Below are 23600 nucleotides of genomic sequence, written 5' to 3'. Positions count from 1 at the left end.
TCTTTTCAGAATTTGTAACTCAGGAAAATTTATGGAAAAATTTTGAAAAAAAAGAGAAAAGAAAATATGAGGTAGTAGAGAAGAGAGAAAGGGCGTTAGAGAATATGGTTTAGTGAGGAATAGTGGGGGGATGTTGAGTATAGTTAGCTGTTCAGTGTCTTTGGCAGCTTGTTCTGGAGAACATGTATCTAACTGTGTTTGCGGCCATCCTTGTTTTAGCTAGCCGATATGTTCACGCTCAGGATGGTGAATCTATAGCAACGAGTTTCTTATCTGGTAAGTGTTCTTCGACTACTTAGTATTTTCTTGTTGCATGTTATTTATTAAACCAAAATTTACACTGTCTAGATGATTTTTTTGATATTATTATTTTTAATGCTATAAGTTGAAAAGAAATTGTAAGTAATGGATTGAATGAAAGTCAGGTTTTTAGACTAGGATGTGAGATTATCAAAGGATCTGTGTGAAATGAAGCGGATGTGGGCAAAGACAACTTCTGCCGAGAGGTGGAACGGTGGTTCTGTCTAGATAAGGAGACGTCGTGTAGTCAACCAAAGAGCGTCCTACTTTAATACACAGACTATACATTAGTGATCTCTGCAAAAAGTTGTTTTCCTTTTCAATTAATAAAGTATCCAACCGATATATAAATAAGACTTTTGCTTATTTCATAGAAGTATTCAAATTAAAACTTGCTTTACCAAACAGATTCGAAAATAATTGCAAGTAATATTTGTCAAAGACAAGAACTGCGAAATTTGAAACAAAAAAAGAATGAAAGAAAACAAAGAAATTAGGTCGGGCTACTCTCATTTTCTGTAGCGGACACTTCGGGAACCCCCTTCAACTTCTTGTTGCGGTCGCCTTATGTGTGGGGCTCTGTAACAAACTAACACAACGGCAAAAGCATCACACCGTTACGTCTCTACACCATTGGTGGTGTCCTTGAGAGTTTGTAGCCAGCCGAGGAGAGTCGACATCGCGGCCGGCCGATGACCTCCACCAGCTCACTCTACGCTACTTTGCATACCCTCACGGTTCCCTTTCTTGACTTGCTCCCTTGCCTTTATAGGTGTACACGCACCATTTTTGCGCGTACGTCTAATACAGTCGCCCAGAACTCTGGCTACCTAGCTGTTGTTGAAGGTTGTAGCTATGTGGGTCAACATTGGGCCCGGCCATTCTCAGCCCTATTTCCTATCTCTCTCTTTCCTTCTCCCTCTTTAAATTTGTATTTTTTTATTTTCTCCTTCCGTTCACTTAATAAATTTGCACAAACAGAAAAACTTTTGGAGACTTCTTTGTGGTAGGTCCAACAAAATTTAAAAAAATATTCCAGTTGTAAAAAGCAGATTCTTTCAAATTTGAAAATTTCTTTACCAAAATTTAAAAAAAAACACAATATATTGAAACAGTCTTCCTTTTATGTTGATGGTAGTCAAGGCGGAGTGCAACGTAAATCCCAATTTCCATATCAATTTTTCGGTTACGGGATTTGAATGACAAATAGTTAAAATTTTCAAAGAGAGTGTAAACGGCGTGACATGTATGAAAGAATTCTGCGATTATTTTCTTGAATATCGAGAAAACACAAAAAAAGATCTAAAATGAAACGTTGCAATTCCGACTGCCCCCCCCCCCAAATTAAGGCGCATCAGTATGTGATCATTGGCTTGTACTGCCTTTTTCCAATACAATCTCAGCCTGCGGCCTTCTAGATAATATTCTCCACCTCCTGATGGTGAACTCTGGCTCCTAGGAAAAGAAAATTTAAAGTCTAAAAGCTGGCATCTGGAGTCGAACCCAGGATTCCCATGAGGGAGCATAATGCACTAATCACTAGGCTAATCTCAAAATCGGATTTTGTTAATCTTTCATTTCCAATTTTTTTTTTTAAATTAAGTTTTATTGGTTACAAATTTTGAATGAAAGACTTACAGCTCAGTAAAGGGTTCTGAGAAACAGTTCTTCTTCTATTACAAGAGAAAAATATTAAAGTGAGACAATGACCAAAAATTTATCCATTTGGTGTGATTTATATCACCTTGATCGAAATATTTATTACATAAGTTGTACATAAGTTCATAGCCCCAGTTTACTATGAATGGAAGGCACTCATTACAATTGTGTGCGTTGTGAAGGAAGCTATCGGTTTGGTCTAACGGTGATCATGACGTAACATATCTACCTCTACATACTGCCGGGGTAACGGGATCCCTACTCAATATCACCCACACCGGTAGCATTAGACATCCAAAGTAAAGCCACTTCTTTGGTTCGTTCGCTCATCAATTATGCAATACTCGAACTTGACCGTTATTAGCTAGTACTAGAATAAATTCTTTACATTTAATTGTTTTAATAACCTTCATCTGTAATAAACTTATTATAATTCACTGTATAGGAATTAGATGTCTGGTGTAAAACACTTTCCAGCACTCTTATCGACTTTCTCTTACCTTAGTTAACATAAAAAAAAAAAATCCTTGAAACTATTTTGGGCAAAAATATTGTTACGAAAATAAAAAAATTAATCAGCGTCGAGGCACTTCCACTCAATAGATTTGCCTTAAATTTTGGAATTTTACTTAAATATTTAATTTGTTTCAATTCTGATGCAGCTAATGAGGCCACTCATTAAACTTAATGACACCAGAGAAAAGTAGGGAGGGGATTAGCTCGGTCCTGATCCATTGAATTAGCGTATACTAGATTTCAATGCTCATATCCCCGGTTCGAATCCAAGTGATGGCCCTTAGATTTTCTCTTCCTTTTTTCTAGAGGGAGGTTCCAGTTAAATTGAATGATCCTTCCAAATAAATATAGCCTCTGATATAGCCAAATAAAAGAGGGCCAACTGATGAGGTGTCAAATTATAGAGGGATTTCTTTTTCTAATACTGTAGGCAAATTGTTTACTGGTCTCATTTTGGACAGAATCACATTATGGGTTAACGAGCAAAATCTTTTGGGAGAATTTCAAGCGGGTTTCCGTAAATCCTACTCAACGGTTGACAACCTTTATAACCTGATGAGCATCATTAAAATCAATCTAAGTGTGAAAAAGCAGAAGGTCTTTGCTTTTTCCGTTGACTTGGCTGCTGCATTTGATCGGGTTGGCCGATATGCTCTGTATTTCAAATTGTTTAACTTAGGACTGTCCACAAGGATGATAAGGGTCTTAAAAAATATGCATGAGAGTAGCTCGGCTCAGGTATGGTGCCAGAATAACTTATCAGAACCTTTCGAGACATTGATGGGGCTGAAACAAGGATGTTTGTTGAGTCCATTATTGTTTTCCTTGTTTATTAACGACATTTATGACTACCTTGAGGGTGGAATTAAAATTCAGGGCAGCACAATTAAAGTTTTGGGATATGCAGATGACTTGGTGTTACTGGCCTCGTGTAGGTATTCTCTTCAAAAAATGATAAACTCCCTATCTGATTACTGCGATTTGTGGAACTTGGTTGTTAATTTAAAAAAATCCAAAATTATAGTGTTCAGAAATGGGGGTAGGATAGCTAGAAGAGAAAAGTGGTACTATAAAAATGAAGCAATCGAAGTCCTTAATACCTACAAATACTTGGGTGTCACGCTGTCATCGAAACTGTCTTTAGAACAGCATTTTAAAGAGAAAGTGGAGTGCGCGAAATTTGCTTTGAATACTTTTAATAAATTAATAGCGCATAAAAAAATACCTTTTGGATCTAAGTTAAGTGTTTTCAAGGCAATTTCGCGTGCAATCTTGTGTTATAGCGCGCAGGTGTGGGGTTTCCGTTTATATGACCATGTAGAGATTCTTCTAAGGTTTTTTGTAAAGAAGTGTTTCGGATTACCCCGACATACTCCTGACTTTAACATTTATTTGGAAACAAATCTGAATTTAATATTTCTGCATACTTTCAAATTACATTTGAATTACATAAAAAAGTGTCTCAAATTACCACATTCCAGGTATCCTTACACGCTAACCAGAGAAATTATAAAAAAGAAAATATTTTGGTACAAAGGGTGGCAGGTATTGTGTACTAAATGTAATGTTGTAATAGAAGATCTTCTGAATGGCGATGTATCCACCTCAGATATTATAGGAAAATTAAGAGCAATTACAACTGAAGAGTTTAAGGTAAAAGCATTGAACAGCAGTAGATATACTTTATTCAAACAGTTACAGCCAGGCAATAAATTTGTTTACGGCAATCTGCCGGCTAACCATATTGGTTGGCTAATAAAAGTGCGGGGTGAGCTGCTGAATTTGAATAAGTATATGTTTAATCAGCCGGTAGTATTATGCTCTTTAAGTAACAAAAATGAGGTTGAAGATGTCTTTCATTTTGTAGCTTCCTGCCCAATTTTGGCAGAATTTAGAATAAAATATTTAAATAAGAGAATATTAGACGATGCAGAATTTATTTCCTATTTGGATGGAAAAGATTGGGATGGTCTTATAAATTATTGTATTAATGCATGGAAGTACAGGTTCTTTTTAGTTTCAGAATCCAATTATTAAGATAATTATTTTGTTTATATTTTATTAGATTTGTTTATTTTACTTTGCTTTGGTTATTCAGTAGGTTTTTTATTTTTGTTTCTATTTCATTATCATACTTCCATTACAATTATGTTTTTTGTTTTTTTATAATTACTAAAATAATATACAACAACCCCTCAGACGGTCATTGACCATGAGTAAGTCTGGTTGGATACTTAATAAACTTTTAAATTGGCAATCAAATGTAACAAAAATTAAAATAAAGACTATTTTTTTTTTTTTTTTTTTTTGGCGCATCAACAGCTGAGGTCATTAGCGCCCGGAGCTTTTTCCAGTGCACTGCCGGCCTCCGGACAGTGTTCTCTCGTTACAGACAACACTGTCCATCTCCGGACAGTGAGCTGTAAGAAGCTCCTAGGAAGAGAAAATCTAAGGGTCAGCTGCTGGATTAAAGACTGTTATTATTATTATTATTATTATTATAGCCTCTCCAGCTTTAAATTATCAAGCATTGTCGGCATCCTAAATTCAATAAAATCAACTGTTAATCAACCAAAAGTGTATTTGTATAGAATAAACTTTTATGACGTTTGCAATTTCCCCTTAATAATAATAATAAAAAAAAAAATCTCACATTTTTCTTTTAAGCTACAATTTCTTATTTTACCAAACTAAGTGCCTATCACTTTCATGCTACACATGTATTCAGTAAAAGTGGTTAAGTGGGGCCTGTATTTCTTCTAGTTACATAGTCGTTGATTCCAAGTGTACTGCACGCTTGTACACATTGCTCGACTGAAGTCCCTTGTATTCTTAAAAGAGCAGAAAAGTGTAGTATGTGCCGCCTTAACAAATGAATTTAATATTCAAATAAACTAAATGATTGAAATATGTATTGATTTTAAATTTTAATAATCGCAACAAAATAAATTCGTGTGAGTGTGTTAGTAGTTTTCTAGTTTTAAGTTTAAGTAGGGCATGAGAAACATTTACGAAGGTATACCTTTCTATGTTTAGAGTGGAATGGAAATCACTATTGACATAGTTGAACAACCTTTGAAAGACAATAAATAGGTAATTGATAAAATCACCATTAACCCAAATACCACACACATGAAATTTAGGCCTTCGTTTAACTTTTAATTAAAAGCATCTTATATATTAATATTAATTCAAATTATAGAATGGTGACCATAGTTTAAAGATTCAGAAACTTTTTCCTCAAGAATTATTACTTTTGAATTTTAATTTAAGGCAGGTTTAAATCTTTTTCACTACACTGTACACTGCCAACTTCCTGACAGTTTTCTTTGGGTTAAACCGCTCACTGTGCGATTAAAAAGGAAAATCTAGGGGCAGGCAGGGCTCGAATCCAGAATCTACACTTAGGAGTCCTATACACTGAGTTAATCCCTTTCCTAATCTAAAAATTATTGTTTCAAATAATTTTGTAATATTCTCTTATTATACAAACAGCTGAATAAATGTCCTACCGTATGCGGTTTCTGCCATGATAAGAACCGATTCAATTCTAGCTGGGAAACTTAACTAAAATCACTACATTGAATTTGGCTAATTATGATTTATTGTAATGGGAGAGTCCATATTATTCCCCCACAAAACTGAAATGTAAAATATTATCTCAGCCTAATGGATATTCACAAACTACCCATAAACTGCTCTAAATGCAGCTGCAGGTAGATAGATTTCTCAAATGGCATTTATTTTGAACGGATTTGGATGAATAAAAAGAATTTCATTAAATGGTAGTCTACAAGTTTATTATCAGTGCACTTTGCTTTTAAAATGAGTCAGAGAATAAGTAATTAGCCTCGCCGCCTTAGTGCAATTGGAAAAAATCCTTTCAAACCCATGTTAAAATTTTAAATAATTAAACGAAGCGCGAGAGATTAAATAAATAATAGCGCGTATTGAGAAAGTCGCCCATCTGGAGGTGAAATGTTGATTGGCAATGTACTGGTTTAGTGAAACATCTCACACTCATTTCTTCTTCAGTGATTATTTTGAATTTTATAATTATAACAATACATTATTCAATAAATTTTTTTGGTAGGGATAATTAAAATAAAATAAATTAAAATGTTAATTACATTTTTGTATATGTCAACAGTCCTGATATTCTCTAATTTCCAAAGTTTATTTTGTGAAAAAAAAATCTTAAAGTTCAAAGAACGTGCGATATTTAGAACTAGCGGCAGTAGTTTCGATTCATTGTAATATTATTACGGTGCACTCGTTCACTGCTTAAAATCCGAGGCTGATTAAATCAAATTTAAAAATTATTTAATAGTTGAATTACTAATTATAGAAAAAAATATGAAAAAATGTGGAATATGTATATGGATAAAATATGGAACGCCTTTACCTCTCGTCTCTTCAGTGAAAACTGGTCAATTCCAAGGCTTCTGTCAGGCCTGGGTCTTCTACTCTTATCTTGAACAGGGTCTCCCTGAAAAATAAAATGAACTTAAGCAATGTTTGGATGCAATAGTGCCCATCTAAATGGATTCTGATTCCTTAAAAATAGAAATGAGCTTTTATTCATCTCAAAAATAAAAATTATCAGTTCTAATTCTAATCAGTGCTAAGGACTCTCACTTTCATATTTTCAGAATATAATTTATTTTGGAAGATGCTAGGTATCTTGAAATATACAAATCTTTGCTTCAATCACTTTTTCAACGCATGGTCTACACCTTAACAGAATCATTAAAATTATTAAAAGTGAGGTCCTTAGCACTTGTTAAAGATAACGATTTGAATGGATGTGAAAAATTTGAAATTATGAAACAATTTATCCTTAAATAAATAAAAAACTGGCTTTCCTTTCTCAAATGTAGTTCCATTGTAATGAACTTTGTCGCCAACCCAAACTCTACTTGTGAGAAAATAGGTTGACCAAAAAAGTCACTTTAATAAATAGTTTTTTGTTATTTTTATTTATGCCAATTTTAACTTAAACGACAATTATCACGATTTCAATCAATTCTATTCACCTATCACCTCTATTACCACTATTTTTCAGTAAACTTCATTTTAGCGGAGTTCTAAAGGAGTAAAACTAAAGTGATAATAACATAATTGACGCCAACTATCTTTTTAATACAAATTCTGATTTTAGGGAAACCTTGATATAATCTAAATGAGCCACAAAAATTGCGGGAGAAAATTCACACAATTTTTATTATATTATATATAGTTGTTTGATATGTATGCAGTCAAAAAAATCAAACTGATTAATTAAATTAATAAGAGCTTAAATACTATTTGGTGCGCAACGCAGTCATACATGAAAAGTTTCAAGTCATTATAGTATAATCATAAGATCATGTTAACGTTTCAAAAAAAAAAAAAAAAAAGTAGGTATTCAGTGCGAAACGGTCATTTTGTATTGGCGTTTAACTATCAGATCAATGTATGAAAATGGCGGGGAGAGGAATCAGGCTAATAGTGAAACTTATTATCAAGAATCCGAAAAATTTACATAGTCTCCTTGCAGACATGAACTCATGTGTAAAGTGGTTATTTTTTAAATTAGGTTAAAACCTAATTAAAAGGTCTTTATTTTTTTCAAGTTTTTACTTAATAGTTAATATTTTTTAAAGTAGTAGTCATGAAACATGCGCTATCCTTTGACACTTAGTGTCCACTGACATCGTGGCTTCATGATTGTAAATAGAACTGAAAATTAAGCCTAACCCAAATTACCAGGTGTAAGGAAGAATACGAAAAACTAATTTTTCTAAAGGAAGTTAGATCATCCTGAAAATATAGATGGTGAGGTTTGTAATTAAAATATTCTGGCTGAGGTTTCGGACAAACAGCAGGTGGGTGACCTCTCTTCTTTGACCTTGCACAATCGCTTCCCAAAAAATAATTTTCCAACACAAATGTTAAAATAAATTCGATAGGCTTGCAAAGCCATCTGGGAATGATCTAAAATTTACAATAAGGAGGTAGAAGAAAGTATGTATGGTACACATTTAAGACCGTCTGGAATAATAGGGGTAGCTTTACTTACTTATTCATACTTCGATTAAACGAAACGATTACGCGCAGTGAGAACGCTATTTACATTTGCAACTAACACGTTGGTTCTTTTTCATCACTTGAATACAGGATGAGTGTAAACAAATTCCATCAATACTTCAATGAATTCCTAAGTTTAAACTTCATGGGTGACACAACTTATCTACTTATTTACATAATGCTTTCGAAACTAGAAAAATACACTATTAAGTACTAGAAAAGTACACAGATAATTACCTTAATTCTGTAAAAATATTACTAAGATCTTATGAACCTGATTTACATTTTTACCACAATTTATTCAACCTGGAAATTAAGCGTCTGAAGACCGTGCTGTGACGTACTAGCACAAGATGCAACCACAAAGTAACTTCCCCAAAACGTAACCTTAATTACTGACTTGATTGTTAGGAAAGTTAATAGAATTACCCAACTGGTAGTGGTAAGCAACCGTTTTAAAATATGTTAGTGTTAAGATTAGTTTTTGTTTTTTAAATGGAGCATAAGAGGTCATGTGCCCTATTGTTACCGTCATTAAGAATACGTACATATATTCTTTTAACAAAATTATCAAATTTTTAATAATATTGTTCTGCCAATATTTATTACAGCTTTATACCCTCGAAGTCAGAGTAGTAATATAGCATTTGTAGTCCCGAATGTTTGCGTAGCTTTTCCGTTGGAGGAATCGTACATTGACCTTTTCAGGGATCTTGACATCCCTAATATATTCCAGCCTTACGTAATAAACACTTTTATTGTAGGAAATGGCTGATTTAGCGGCACATCGAGAAGCCAAGTTAGCAAAGTTTCTATGAAGGAATAGCAATACACTGTTGGCCCAACAATCAATTCAAGATTACCTGTTTTAAAGCTTAGGGCAGTCCACGTTTAACGATTGCGATCAACCTGTATATGTCTACAAATTCTATCTGAATGCCTAAACCTTAAAATATTCTGAGATAAGAATAAAACGTTGCGAACAACCTGAAGAAGCGCTTAAAATAACGAGTACAATGTGGACAAACCGTTGAATAATAGAAAAAAAAAATCGCAACCTATTGTATAAGTGACTCTTACATGATTTTTTAACAAAAAATGAATAATTCTTTATAGGAGCGTAAGGAACAGAGTATCGGAATCCATTTAGGTGGGCACAATTACATCTCTCACTTGGGCATTTACGCCTAATGAGTGGATATGAAACAGTAATAAAGAGTTCTGAAAGAGAAATTACTTGCCTGAAAACGCGAAAATAGGTCAGAGGCATAGAAAACTGATTCTGTGCCCTTAAATAAGCTTAAAAAACTTATAAAAAAAAAAAAGCGTTATCGTCTTCTAAGCTATGACAATTCATTTAGGGTCTATATAGGAAGTTGTGTACAATAATTTGGCTAATAATAAACGAGTAATCTTCATGTTACACTACGTGCTCTGTTACAAGGAATGCAAAGTACATATTTTGATGTATTTTAGTGGTTAAATTTAAGCCACTCCCTTTAAGTATGTCTGTCAAGGCACCATTATTATCAATCATACGAGATTAAACTTTTGAAATACTAAATTTTATTTCTCAAAAAACTGACTATCTTTATTTTCGCAAATGACTTGCACATTTCATTGAAAAGGCCCTTAGAATGAAATATTCTTCAAAAATTAATGATTTGGAGAGAGAATTTTAGCACCTTCCTCTAATGTCTTGGTCTAAAAACTATGTTGCGCTTAATCCGCCTCTATTACCTAATACAAAAATGTATAATAACATCTTACTGTGTATGTAAGAGATACTTACTAATATATATGAGACTAAGGCGATGGACAGAGTACCTTTTCTTCCTTCATTGTTCGTGATAATTAAGTTAATGCTAAGGCAAGTCCAATTAATGATACTATCTTGATAAATGGCTCTAACCACATACTCTTGGTGTTTAAATTCTAAAATGCACTTTTAAATCAATGTATTTAAGTAGAAGTTTTTGGGGCACAGTTATACTGCAGGCAAATATTGAACTGCATGCTATTAGTAAATGTAAATACATTAAATAAAACCAGAATTTAAATAATTACCTAACATTGTTTTTCAACTAATTTCAATTTTTTTTTTTTTTAAATTGATTCATCCTGTGAATGATTTATAGCCTTGGTTCATTTCTCGTTCTCTCGTTTCATTTTAATTGCCTGCTTTGGTTTATCAACCTATTTAAGTATTGACTAATGAACTTCTTTTTGGATTTTTTCCCTTGAAAAAAATATTTTTGGATGAGGAACTGCCTTCTATTTAAAGCAGAAGGTGCGTACAATGCAACTCAGAGTACCTTTTATCTATACCTAAAATCCGTTTAGAAAAAATTAAAAGCTTGCGTCATCCATAGTGTTAACATTTTTGTTTTTTTAATTACAACTAAGAACTTATCTTGTAACATACATGTCAGTGGCTTTGTTTTACACAAGTATATTCTATCTGAACCATGAGCTTGAATTGAGAACTGATGCATATACATATATTTATGAATCATGCATTAGAAACTCTCTGTTTAAAAGAAGTTTTTTAGTGGATTTTCTATGTGTTCTACTGGACACATAGAAATGAGAATTTGTAATTCTGGAGTAGTAATTTGACTAACAAATTAATTTCCGTACGTGATGGTATATGTGTTAAAAGTTATTTACCAAATGTAGAAATTAGATCATCAATTTTATATACTTTATATATATATATTAAATGATTTAAGGCGCGTCAACATTTGTGGTTATTAGCGCCCGGAGCTTTCTCCAGTGTACTGCCGGCCTCCGGACAGTGTTCTCTCATTACAGACCTCTTGAAAAAAATAGGCATTGCTTTACTTTTTACTTTTATTCCGAAAATATCAGCCAGAAAAAATATGTAATTATTTAATATTCTATTATTTAACAATTTTCTTTCTTGATCATTTCGCCTGAGATCGTATAGTATTTCTTTGTGATCCTATTACCTCTCTCTCTCTCTCGACAATGTTTAGAATCATCGGATACTCCCTCCATAAATAAGTTATCCATCTGAAAGTTCATGACATAACGACTTAAATCTATCAAATAGTTTAAGATAAGTATTTCACTTTTGCTTTCAGGGCTTCTAGACACCATAACCACAACAGCGGAAAGTAAAAACTGTCCTGGAGTATGTGTGCATACATTAGCCACTCTAATCTGTTACGAAGTGATGGAAGATATTGTCTGTCCCTCACCATCGATGAGATGTTGCATAGAAACTCCACCAGCAAATAGTACTACAACGAATACACCACAAGTGCAGCAACAGACCAAACCAATTAATTCTCAACAGCTTTCAACTACTCAATCTACGAATAACCCTACACAGGTAACATCAGAATGTTTGAACGTTCTATAAAAATTATTTTTCTACCCAACTAATTTGGTTTACATATGGTTTTATCTGTAAAATTGAATTTGTAACAAGGAGGGCATTGTGTGTGTGTTTTCGAAAAAGCAAAACTTAAATTGAATAAGTTTTGTAGAATGCAAATTTTAAAATAATAATGCTGCTGTTATACAAAGATGCATGCCATTCATTATAAAAAAGTATTAAGTAGTATACACCAAATAAAACCGAAGCTGATAGCCCGACTACACAAGATCCCTGAACAAAATTGATTGTTTGCTTTGCTAACTAATGGTATGTAATTTGATATTATTGCTGTATGCCTTGTTAGTTGATGTGGGAAATTTGTGCACATATGTCATAATTGCTTAATTATTATTGTTCGTTTGATGCTTTTGGAATTATGTAAAGCTAATATTAATTTTATATTTTGTATTGCATTCTGTTTATTGCATTTAACAAATTAATATGTTCTGTCTGTACCTGTATGCTGGAGATAACATGAAGTAATAGCATTTACAATTTTTTATTTTTTAGAGCAATTTGACAATATTGATATTAATGTGGAAAAATTTTTTTTTTCTTGGTTGTCTGACCCTTTTAATTAAGTTTATAACGTTTAAAGGTCCTCCAAAAGCGCTACTAGTTTCATATAAAATAAAAAGAAAGAATTAAATGAGAGTACATTAAAAACAACTACGAGTATTAAGATTGAATAAAATCGGTTAACCTCACTTGCTAAAGATTATCTTTACACGTGTTTTTTTTTTGTTTTTTTTCAAAGGACCTTCTAAGATTTTTTTTCTTAAATTGCTATAAGTAATCACTGTTACGTTATTTATTTATATTCATTAAAACAAATTATTTTAAGTGCTTATGATAAGTACAGTAACCGGTAAGACTTCTTCAATCACATTTCGTAAGTAGTCGTATCTATCATTTTTTCAAAATAAGGGTACTAAATTTGAAATTCTGGCATTTAAAAAAAAATTCTCTCAGAACTCGGAATTCCATCGTGTTATTATTTCACATTTTGATTAGTGATATTTCTTAATCGAATTCATTTCCGTGAATGGAATCCTCAACACCTAAAATAGATCTCTTTAATTTTTTTCCTTTTTTACCTTTTACCTTCCTATAAAATTTCAAACAAACTTGCTAGAATTTTAGAATAAGATAGGTATTTCATTGTCGATTATTAAATGTAGTTACAGGTCATTTCTCCAGCAGGAATCCAGAGTTTCTTCTGTTTGTAGATGTATTCGGTCAAAACAGCTGTAAGGGGCAGTCACTTTAATTAACCATCTTATTATTTTTAAAGGATTTTTTTTTTTTAAATCTTTCAACATAGCATGTAAATGCAAAATGCAACAGATTTTGTCATTCTGTGAAAAGTAGACCTTATTTCTTTCGATATTTATAACTAAGGGCTTCAAGTATTATTTGCTGAAGCTAAGCGTACTTTGCGTGAAGTTGAAAGAAAATATATGCCCGGCGTACCTTTTGCAAAGTGAGACAAGTATAAGCTACCATCATGGAACGCTGAAGCAGCCTATCACCTCACATTCTTAGTTCACAATAGCTGTCATTCTGAACAGCCATCTACTTTCCGTAGGATAGGTATATAGAAAATTTAGGATAGTGAACATTAAGCCTCGACAGTCCAGCACATTAAAGACAAAATTGAAGAACTTAATGGCATTAAACTTTTCATACACCTACTTTTAGCTACCATTCTTACAAAATGCTACCTTAGTCATCTAAGGTGGGTGTATTTTGAACATTAATTTACAGAAAGAGGTAATTTCGGATAGTTTTATGTTTAATCTAAATTAAGAAGATTTGTAACCAAAGTTTTTCCAGCAATCTTAGAATCTCGCCAAAGAACAAACAAACTTTTTCAGAAATGTCTGAACAGGTTTGAGATTGATGATGATCTACGCTAAGAAATGAGGTTTTAAAGCTGATTTAATGAAATTTTATGTGTTATTGTTACATTTATAGTGTTGACAAAGCTTCCGTTCTCTAATGTGCAGAAATATTCTTTCATTGCATCGAAAATTTATTTTTTACAATTAAAAAAAATATATTAAAAAAACTATTGTATGTTAATGTCGTAACCATCTTTTTTTTTCTTTTTTTGAAGGTATTGTTCCGTTTCGGATTTCTTAGCTAGTATTTTTTTGTTCTACTAATTTAGTTTAATGTGTTACATTAGTTAAATAAATTCATATCTAATTTTCAGCAAGCTACCAGTAAACCAAATAGTAGTAAACCAGAAGCTGCTGGCAGTACTTTGACAAAAAATGAATCAGGTAACCAATACTTTCAAAGAACCATATTTCGGTTCTAAAAAATATTCCTATATTGTCTTATTTTTGTTTTTGTATTACGGGGATCACTGAATGAAAATTATTTTGTTTTATATTTGCTAACATATTGAGTTTTATTTACAATTTCAGACAGAATTTATATTTGTGGGCGTATTTGTATGAATACAAAAAACATTGTCTGTAGTTATGCTGCATTTAGCTATCAATTTTAACTTTTTAGAATACCTTACTATTTATAGAAGTATTTTTGTGAAGAATTACCACAGGGATATTTTCAAGTTAAAAAATAATTAATATTTATATTTACTTGTGCATACGTTCTCTTCTTTAGGTTGTGATAAGATTGGTAAATATTTAGATTTAAATTCTTTAAAATTCTATTGTAATGCAACGTTACCTTATGATTTATGATTATATTACTTTTATAAGGTCGTTAAGCATTTAATAACTTTCTAAAGAAGTGAATATCTTCAACAAAAAAAAAATAATAATATAGAATTATTATGCAAAAATTTCTTTGTTGGGCTTTTCTTAATTTTATTGTTTTTAATCTTACCTGAGAAGTCGGGTTCTTTTTGAGGACCAGTTAATTTCATAGGTTCTCGTATTGATGTTTTTATAACAGCAAGCATTCTACTTGCATAGGCGGCGTGAAGAACTGTCCCGGTGTATGTGTGGCTGAAAGGATAGCCGACTACTGTGAAGCTGTACTAACTGAGAATGTTAGTATAACTGTTAATGATGGGCAACAACAAAAACAGCAGAATAGCACCGGTAGGCTTTGTAAAGAAGGTTTACGTTGTTGTGTTACCAGAGATGCATTTCCCAATGCACAGCAACCTTCGCCGTCGAATAGAGGAAATGTGACCTCGATAAGTTCCGAAAGTACCAGTAGTACAACACCGCATCCTTCGCAAGCCAGTTCACCGCCTCCGGCTAACAGAAGACCTCCTACTTCTCCTCAGGTGTGCCTACATCTTCCTTAGTTGTAAAGCGGACTTTTTCCCGTAATGATTAATTTTCTTGCTTAATAATTGTAGGGAAATTGAATAGTATATAATTTAGATATTTTGGTTTGTATAAACAAACAACGTTTGATTTTCTAATTGAATGGGCTATCAGCTGAGGATTACATTTTTAAGAGAAGAGAGATAAAATATAATTTATTTCGAAAAAGCGTTTTGAGTTCCTGTGACATTTTGAGTTCTTTTAACTGCAACTCTTGGATATGATACATTGTAATTGCCTTTAAACATACGCAACGAATTTCCCTTAACATAATACGTATTAAGTTTTAGGTTTTTCTAGAGTCAGTTTTAAGCCAACTTCTATTTTTAGGTTTTAAATATAAATGGTATTGTAAACAAGCGTTTAAAGGGGTAACATTTTCCATAGAACACAGAAAAATAAATTTGCCTGAAAATGCCTATGTTCCTGTAGGTGGGCAGTGGAGCTATTTTAACATAGCTTTTGCCTTTTTATGAAAATCCCCGGAGCTGCTTTTGAAATCGTAAACATTTTTAACAAAACATCATTAAACTTGCACTTTGCGTTGACTATTTCTCCGAAACCGGTCCGAATTTAGGTACTTCGTATAGATGTACAACTATTTGCCACAAAATGTTTACGGAATTAATACAAATTTAATACAAACTGTTAAAGGAATTAAGAGCTACATTTTCTGTTTTGGTGAAAAAAAAACACTTTACACTTTTTTTCATCGAGCATTAGGATATAGCAATTCACTTTGCTGCTAAATGAAACAAGTCCTTAAGCTATAAAATTCTAAACAGATCTTTAAAAAAGTATACAATCCGACTTCTATTCATAATAGTTACCATTTTATCTACTTTTTTTAGATTTCTCAATCATGTCTCCTGCTTTTGATTTATCATTTGGTTTATGTTATTGTTTTGTGATCTATATATTACATCAAATTTTATTTCATATTAGAAGAATCTTCCATAGACCACTATTCTTCCAGATCGCCAATTGTCAAATTGTTTAGTCGTTCAACTTTCAACGCCAGATAAAAGGGTTCCAGATTGTAGGAAACAAAAAAAACCGTTAACAAAAGACAGAATTTTACTTCTTAAAAAATACTTTTTCTCAGAAGATAAGTCCAGCAGTTCTTGATTATCAGAGTCGTAAATTAGCTGCCTTTGGACATTCTAAAAAAACTATTTTGCTTTCATTGTCACTAAAAGTACAAGTTAAGGTTCAATCAATGTTTTACTAATATTGTGAAAAAATTTAAAAGGCTAGCTGAGTAGTGATAGGCAAAAAATGTAAAGCGTTGGTTTACAGCTTGAATAGATAAACAATATAACAACTGTTTTAGAAGAAGTTTCCTTATTAAAATTCATTTTAAAGTTTAATTTGGTTTTGGTTCAAAACAATTTTATTCATACATCATTTTAAAATCCTACAGAGTGGGAAAAAATGTCGTGGCGAATGTGTAAGCGGATTGTTTGCCTTGTTCTGCGATGACATAGACACAGAAGCTTCTTGTCCTGGTGATGATTCCTGTTGTATCACAAATCCTCCGGCCACATCGCAGAGCACTCCTGGTCAATATTCAACTCGGAGACCACCACCTGCTACCACCACCACCATCCGAACCACAACAACTACATCCAGTCCGCCACTTCCAAGGTGTCCTGGTTTTTGTGTTTTAAATATAATGGCTGCATTCTGCGAAAGACCGTCAGTGCTTATTCCACACACAACAACTTGTCAAAGAGGTAAAATTTCTTCTTTTTTTTCAAGTATTACCTTTATCTGACCATCCTGTAATTTACAACTTCGCAAGTGGTTGAATAATCGTGCCTACAACCAAGGACGCACCAAGAACTTTTTTTGTGGGGTTTTAGTTGGAGAAGTAAAGTGATTACTTTTTCGTTTTAAAAGTATTCTTTTTTTTTACGTAGTTTCAACACTAGTAGCTCTTACTAAAAACCACCCACAAATTTACAAAAGATTTTTATTGATTGGTAATTTTAAAACTAATGATACATTTGCTAAAAGTTCCAGTTAGAAGAACATTTTTTTTACATAATCTACATTGTTCAAATTGTGACTTTACCAGGATCTGTATGCTGTGACAACACAAGGCAGGCTCCACCCAAACCTCGACCCCGCCCTACACAACCTACCACAACTCCCAAGCCCACACCTCCAGATAACAGGCCGGACTGTCCTGGTTCTTGTATTGTGTCTTATCTATCATTTACCTGTTTCCGTAAGTTATTGAGCGTATGTTTTTGTATTGTATATTCTCAGTGTACACTTTTAAGTTAAAATAAATTTATCTTTGTTTCAGGTAATGCTGAAATGACAGAATTGTTTAAATGTAAAAAAAGTGGTACCCAATGTTGCGCTCCAAAGTCCTTAATTAGAGAAGGATCTGACAGTGCAGGGTCTAGAAATGATACCCATGGACAAGCTTCACAGACAGGTGCATCGCCTTCTTCTTCCTACAGGCCTGTTCTACTTACAACTACTCATCATACCACGCCCAGTTAGTCTTAATAAGAGCTATCCAACTAATATTTGATATAAGTCATTTCTGAGCTCGAAAGATTTAAAAAAGAAAAATATCCCTGTGGTATCTAGAAATTAAAGAATAATTAATAAGTGGTAGCTTATCATCCTTTCAGATATACTCTTCACGGAAATACTGGATTATGCAAAACTTTTTTTTTTTTTATAAATCTAGATGCTACAATTCTAGATAACAAAGGCAATGTTTGTAGGTACAATGGCAGCAAGCGGTTCTTCAAACAGTGGAAGACCGCCAGTCTATAGTAAGTACGTGTGCGGCGTAAAGGGCACTGAGAGAGCTGGGAGAGTGGTTGGCGGCGAGGATGCAGGGCCCAGTGAGTGGTGCTGGCAAGTAGCGCTCATTAATTCACTCAACCAGTACCTGTGTGGCGGAGCTCTCATTGGCACCCAATGGGTCCTCACCGCAGCACATTGTGTCACCAAGTGAGCATACCACCATGTTTACTTTGTTTATGTTGCTTGGCGCAAATTGTTTAGCTGACAAGGAACGGTTATAATCAGTGCCGTCTTTTTTTCTTCTTCTTCTTAAAAGCATTTAGAGATTTATCCGAGTACCTTTGCCTAAATCCTCATCTCACGCACAACTAAATACAACGTTACATTTTGTTTAAATTAGAATTAAGTAAGTAGTAAGTAAAGTTATTGCCTATGTTTTCTGGCGGACCTTAACGTCCAACTACCAATTAGGAAGGGGGGCGGTAGCTCTTACTTTACTATAAACAATTTTTTCTAACCAATAAATAGTAGCCATACGCAGTATTCTACTAGGTTCTTCCCACAAACAAAGCCTCACTCATGACCACTAGACGAACACCCGCCTATAAATTAGAATTAAGTGTAGTAAATAAAGCTCTTTACATAAGTTCCTATCGCTATTTGAAATAGAAACTTTTCATTTTTGTAAAATAACAATATATTTTTGGGAATCCATAAAAATATGTAAGCAGAGGAGTTGAATTGAGCAGTAAACTACACGCTCAGTTAAAAATGGGCTTATCTTCTTAAATCATTTTGCTTACAAGGAGTAAATGTGACTATAAGTACTGAAAAAATACTAGCATTTCCTTACTACCCTAGACGATCATTATTACTGACGGAATGTTTTTCTGTACCAATAAATTAATGGCACAATGCCAACGCAGCGATAGATTTTAGTATATTTTACACGCTAAAATTATTTTTGAAAACTTTTAAAATAAAAAAAAATGTAAAGGCGAGTAATTTTTTACGGTAAGAGAGAGAGAGATGACACAGTTTGCATGCGAGATGATGTTTTTAGAATCGCTATTTCCTAACTGAAGAATTCAGATTAAATGAAAAATATAAAATAAAGTATTTATTTTTTTCGATACTTTTGTTTAAAATGTTCATCATTAATATTTTTTGTTGATTTTATTTTACGTTAATTTTTACGTTATGTAAAAAAACTAAAAAAATAAATAAATAATAATTGAAATCCATTAAACCATTGCTTGCCAATAGTATAGTCAGATCTGGAGATGCAATTTACGTCAGAGTTGGTGATGACGACTTAACCCGTAAATATGGATCAGCTGGTGCTCAGACTTTGAGGGTTGCCACCACCTACATCCATCACAATCACAACTCGCAAACATTGGACAATGACATTGCTTTATTGAAATTACATGGACAGGCTGAACTAAGAGATGGTGTTTGTTTGGTTTGCCTACCTGCACGAGGAGTATCACAAGCTGCTGGAAAGAGATGTACTGTGACTGGATATGGATATATGGGAGAATGTTAGTTTAAAGAGTCTTTCAAAACTAGTTCATACTTTCTTCGTATCAGTAAAAATTTCTTTTTTATTTAACCTTATTGGTTAGTAGGCAAATACAATGTAACTAACCTTTTAGAAATGATGGTTAAAAGCATCGAAATTTACTGTTAAATAACATTCTAATAACTTATTTCTCATTCTATTTCATTTATTCTTGAAACAGTATTCTATTTTATTTATACTATTTCAGCTGGACCAATACCGTTAAGGGTGAGAGAAGCAGAAATACCGATTGTTAGTGACATGGAATGTATTCGAAAAATTAACGCCGTAACAGAAAAAATATTCATATTGCCAGCAAGTAGTTTCTGTGCAGGAGGGGAGAAGGGAAACGATGCATGCCAGGTAAGCAAAGCATCGTAACCTACTTAAGGCTGCAGATTTAAAATTAATTTATTACATCCTTGATAGCATGCATGATAAAAGTTTTAAAGGAAAGTGATAAGTTATTATAGAGGACCGTTTACTCAGGAAGTTCTTAAAAAAAGGTGTTGTTCTTTTAGTGAAATTTGAAATTTTAACAACAATTCAAATCTTATTGGGACGATTTTGTGTAATGGTTAAAAGTTCGAACATGTAAGTGAGAGATCCCCAATTCGATACCAGCATTTAATGTTTTTAGTCAAGTATAATAAGCTTCCTTCCCCTTCAACATACCTAATTTGGTAGTTAGGCATTAAGCCCCGTTTGATCTTATCACTGCCAGGATCTTTAAAAAACCAATAAGCAACCCTGTACCATACCTGCAACTAAAATGTTGTCCAACATACTCGTAGCACAAACTTTACTCTCCCATGGAAATTCTCTGTAATAAAAATTATCTACAAACTCAAGAAACCCGTACTCTTCTATCATCCTATCACCCAATTTATTTTTTGCATATGCAGGGTATGATCCTAGAAATACTGTTTCTAAAACGGCGACTTCTTATGCTCAACCCCCATCAAGCTATCCGAGATCACCGATTTGACTTCCGGCAGAGTCACTCGACTATTTAATAGTGCCAGCGGGTTGTTTAATGCTATGGCCACTTCGCTTGAGCTCGGATAATACTGTCTGAGTGTCTTCCTCGACGTGACTCAGGCCTTTGACAGGATCGTGTGGACAAAGCACGATGTCTGATATTATATTTAGATCATCGACTGACGGGAATTTCCCAAATCAGGCTTAAAAGAAAAGTCACGACAATGCTATAAACTATTACAACGTTTACAATCTAATTCTGCGAAGTAAAAGATTGATAATTGTACCGAAGCATTCTGTCATCTCGATCCAAAATCCTCCTTAAAATCAAAGACGCTACCTTTATGTCTCCGACCTTACCATCCATAATGAACCCAATATTCATTTCATTTCCCACTCAGTTACATCTATGCCAATCCCTTAGCATCCTCATTATCATCTTAAAATCTTCCCGAAACCCTAGGAGTCGCTTGAAACGCAAATGGCCTAAAGACCAGCTCATTACAATAATGCATATTTTTAGTTGAGAAGGCACTCAATTGGGAACGTACTTCGTCAAATGGCACATGTGTGTGTTATTTTTATCTCTGCAATCTGTTTTATTTAATGTACACTGTACCATTGTACACTCTTATTTTATTTTTCAACTTTTATCGTTTTTAGTAAAATCAACATTTCGTTCTTTTATTATGCGAGAAATTTGGCCTTTTTAGCAGTTGAGAAGTTTTCGAAATTAACATCTAATAGCATTTAAACAAGCTCATTTTCAGCAATCATGTTACAATTCTATATCGAAAAAACTTTTCCCCCATAGTTTTTTTTTTAATTTCGAATTTATTGTATTCTTGTTACAGGGCGATGGTGGTGGGCCATTGGTTTGCCAAGATGATGGTTTCTATGAATTAGCTGGTCTCGTGTCATGGGGTTTTGGATGTGGTCGTCTGGATGTACCAGGTGTATATGTCAAGGTTTCATCATTCATTGGATGGATTAATCAAATCATTAGTGTAAACAATCTTTAGGAAAATTTATTCATATCTTTCTTTCTCTTCTTCTTTATCTATTTGAAGTCCAAGAATAATGGAATGTAAAATTTCGTTGGGCATAAATGGTAAAATATAGGGCAATTACATGGGAATTGAAAAGTCATTTCACCGAATCTTGACCAAGGAATCGCTCTCTAGAAATTTGGTGAATTTAAACAAATGATTTGTTTAAAATTTTAGATTTTTCTTTAACCAACATTCATTTTTCATATTCATAACTAAACTTATTTTATTATGGCTCAATAACGAAGCACTAGAATGTGTAAATGCAAGTTATCAGTTAATTATAAATATTAATTTTAATGAACATATTCCTTTTTTTCGTTTTGATCGAAGACATTTTTAAGTTATTCAAGAGTTTTGGCAAAACTGATCATACGACTGAAAAGGAAAGCCCTCCATTTAAGTAATTTTGAGGTTGCGAAATGTATTTCAGCTTTAAATAAGTGAAGTACATTCAAACGAAAGCTTTATGATTTAATATAAATAAAATTCTATTTATCAAAATAAATTAGTTATAAATAATAAATTTAGGTTACTTTGCTATCTAATTTTTGATTAAAAAGGTATCAAGATACATTTAAAGCTAGCAAACTTGAAAAGGTAATAAATTAAATAAATGGTTAATGTAAACCATTTCGGCGAAAAATAATGTTAATAAAATTTACCAGCAGAAATCATCCTCGACAAATCCAAGAAGATATTCATTGACAAACCACCTATTTCCGGAAAAAAGTTTTTTTTAGTAACATGTGATTTTGAGAAATGCAATGGATGATAATGTCTTTCAAGGGTAAATAATTAATGCAAATTTTGGGGGAGTTGAACAAATTCTCTCACTGAGAATAAAAAAGAAGGTAGAAGCCAAATGATTGTCACATATAAACAAAAAATGTGAAAAATTCACATTCTGTATTTACTCATTATCATATTTTAAAGACAAACCTAGCGACTGAACGGTGCCGAACAAGAGATTTAAGTGCGGATTGCTTAGTTTCCGTTTCAAAGCCAGCTTGCTTTCTTTTCTTGAATTTGAGACAGCAATAATTTTATCCAAAAATGTTTTCCTTTCTTTCTTCAGGCCTTTTCGGATATAGTAAGTTCTTTTCGTGCACAACATCTAAGTATACTATCTGGTAAATTGTCTTCAACAATCGATGAAGGCCAATAAAAATGAAAGAAACCAAGCGTTTGTGACGGATAGAACCCTGGAATCCTATATTTTTGTTGCAAGCACATAAAATTTTATTTGCCGTAATTACACCAGATTAAGTTAAGTCCACATAAATGTAAATAAATTTATTTTTTTTGTAAACCTTTAGTTCTCAAATTATAATAGCAAGTTACACATGATAGCCTCTAGTGGCTTCCTCATAAATTTTCATGAACCTAGGGTTTTTATATGTACGACCAATATTTTATAAATGAAATTAGAAATAAGCCTGAAATTCATTAGATTTATTTCAAAAAGAGCCTGGTTTATAAGATTTTTTGTAGCGATTAATACGAATTCATTATTGTAGAATGCATTGATACGAGTGATTTATTACCTCTTAAATAGTTTTTAGCCAACACCTTACAAATTGTTTACATTGCATTAAGAGGCTATCTTGTATACTAGTATTATACTTAATTTTATAGATATATAGACCTTTTATGACAGGTACCCCTTTATAGTTATTAGTTACTTTATTAAAATAGTTTTTTGGTGAAAATTTTACCTCTTAATAGTTAATAAGTTGTTTTTTAAGGCTTCACCATAAACCAATTTGAAAATGTACAAAACAATATTTACACTTTATTTTTATATAGATTTAAATATTTTTTATATTATAATTGTAAATAGTCTATATTATTTTCTTTTTTAAGTGAGACTTGTTTTGTGTATTTCATTTTCTTTTCCATAAAAAGTCTGTGTAGATTATTTTATGCACTAGTTCATTTATATATTAATTTACTGATTAATGCAATCT

General features: G+C 32.7%; 2 protein-coding genes across 14 annotated transcripts in view; one reads left to right on the top strand and one right to left on the bottom strand.

Moving 5' to 3' along the window:
- Positions 1 to 8928, bottom strand: part of LOC141461123 (uncharacterized) — a 30600-nt gene extending 21672 nt beyond the window's left edge. For 6 of the 8 annotated variants that reach the window (XM_074141845.1, XM_074141842.1, XM_074141843.1 and 3 more), the window contains exons 1-2: positions 8782 to 8928; positions 6881 to 6964 (exon numbers count right to left, since the gene is read on the bottom strand). The gene's annotated coding sequence lies outside the window, so the exon portion shown is untranslated. Of the gene's footprint in view, positions 1 to 6880; positions 6965 to 8536; positions 8691 to 8781 lie in introns of those variants that run through there. The other 2 variants (XM_074141849.1, XM_074141847.1) reach the window with 2 other exon arrangements.
- Positions 147 to 23280, top strand: mas (trypsin-like serine protease domain-containing protein masquerade). 6 transcript variants are annotated; one of them, XM_074141833.1, is made up of 11 exons: positions 147 to 276; positions 11652 to 11902; positions 14169 to 14238; positions 14902 to 15221; positions 16688 to 17000; positions 17345 to 17497; positions 17579 to 17713; positions 18012 to 18243; positions 19303 to 19580; positions 19809 to 19963; positions 21436 to 23280. In XM_074141833.1, the coding sequence occupies exons 1-11, from the start codon at positions 183 to 185 to the stop codon at positions 21601 to 21603; spliced, it is 2169 nt and encodes a 722-aa protein (XP_073997934.1). In that variant the 5' UTR covers positions 147 to 182; the 3' UTR covers positions 21604 to 23280. The 6 variants fall into 6 exon arrangements, with proteins under 6 accessions (XP_073997934.1, XP_073997932.1, XP_073997937.1 ...); XM_074141831.1 differs by having other exon boundaries at positions 148 to 276; positions 17579 to 17776; XM_074141835.1 differs by lacking the exon at positions 147 to 276 and adding an exon at positions 7902 to 8072 and having other exon boundaries at positions 17579 to 17776.
- Positions 23281 to 23600: the final 320 nt, after the last annotated feature.

Source organism: Rhodnius prolixus, unplaced genomic scaffold, assembly GCF_049639745.1.
Source record: "Rhodnius prolixus isolate KJV_2025 unplaced genomic scaffold, Rpr scaffold_6, whole genome shotgun sequence".
Taxonomy (NCBI): Eukaryota; Metazoa; Arthropoda; class Insecta; order Hemiptera; family Reduviidae; genus Rhodnius; species Rhodnius prolixus.
The sequence above is the reverse complement of the archived record's forward strand: the minus strand, read 5'-3'. Positions and strand labels throughout refer to the sequence as shown.

Coding starts and splice junctions, on each gene's coding strand:
- mas (XM_074141831.1), top strand. CDS start 183: ATGTATCTAACTGTGTTTGCGGCCATCCTTGTTTTAGCTAGCCGATAT. Junction 11,903..14,168: donor CTACGAATAACCCTACACAG/GTAACATCAGAA, acceptor TCTAATTTTCAG/CAAGCTACCAGTAAACCAAA. Junction 15,222..16,687: donor GACCTCCTACTTCTCCTCAG/GTGTGCCTACAT, acceptor AAAATCCTACAG/AGTGGGAAAAAATGTCGTGG.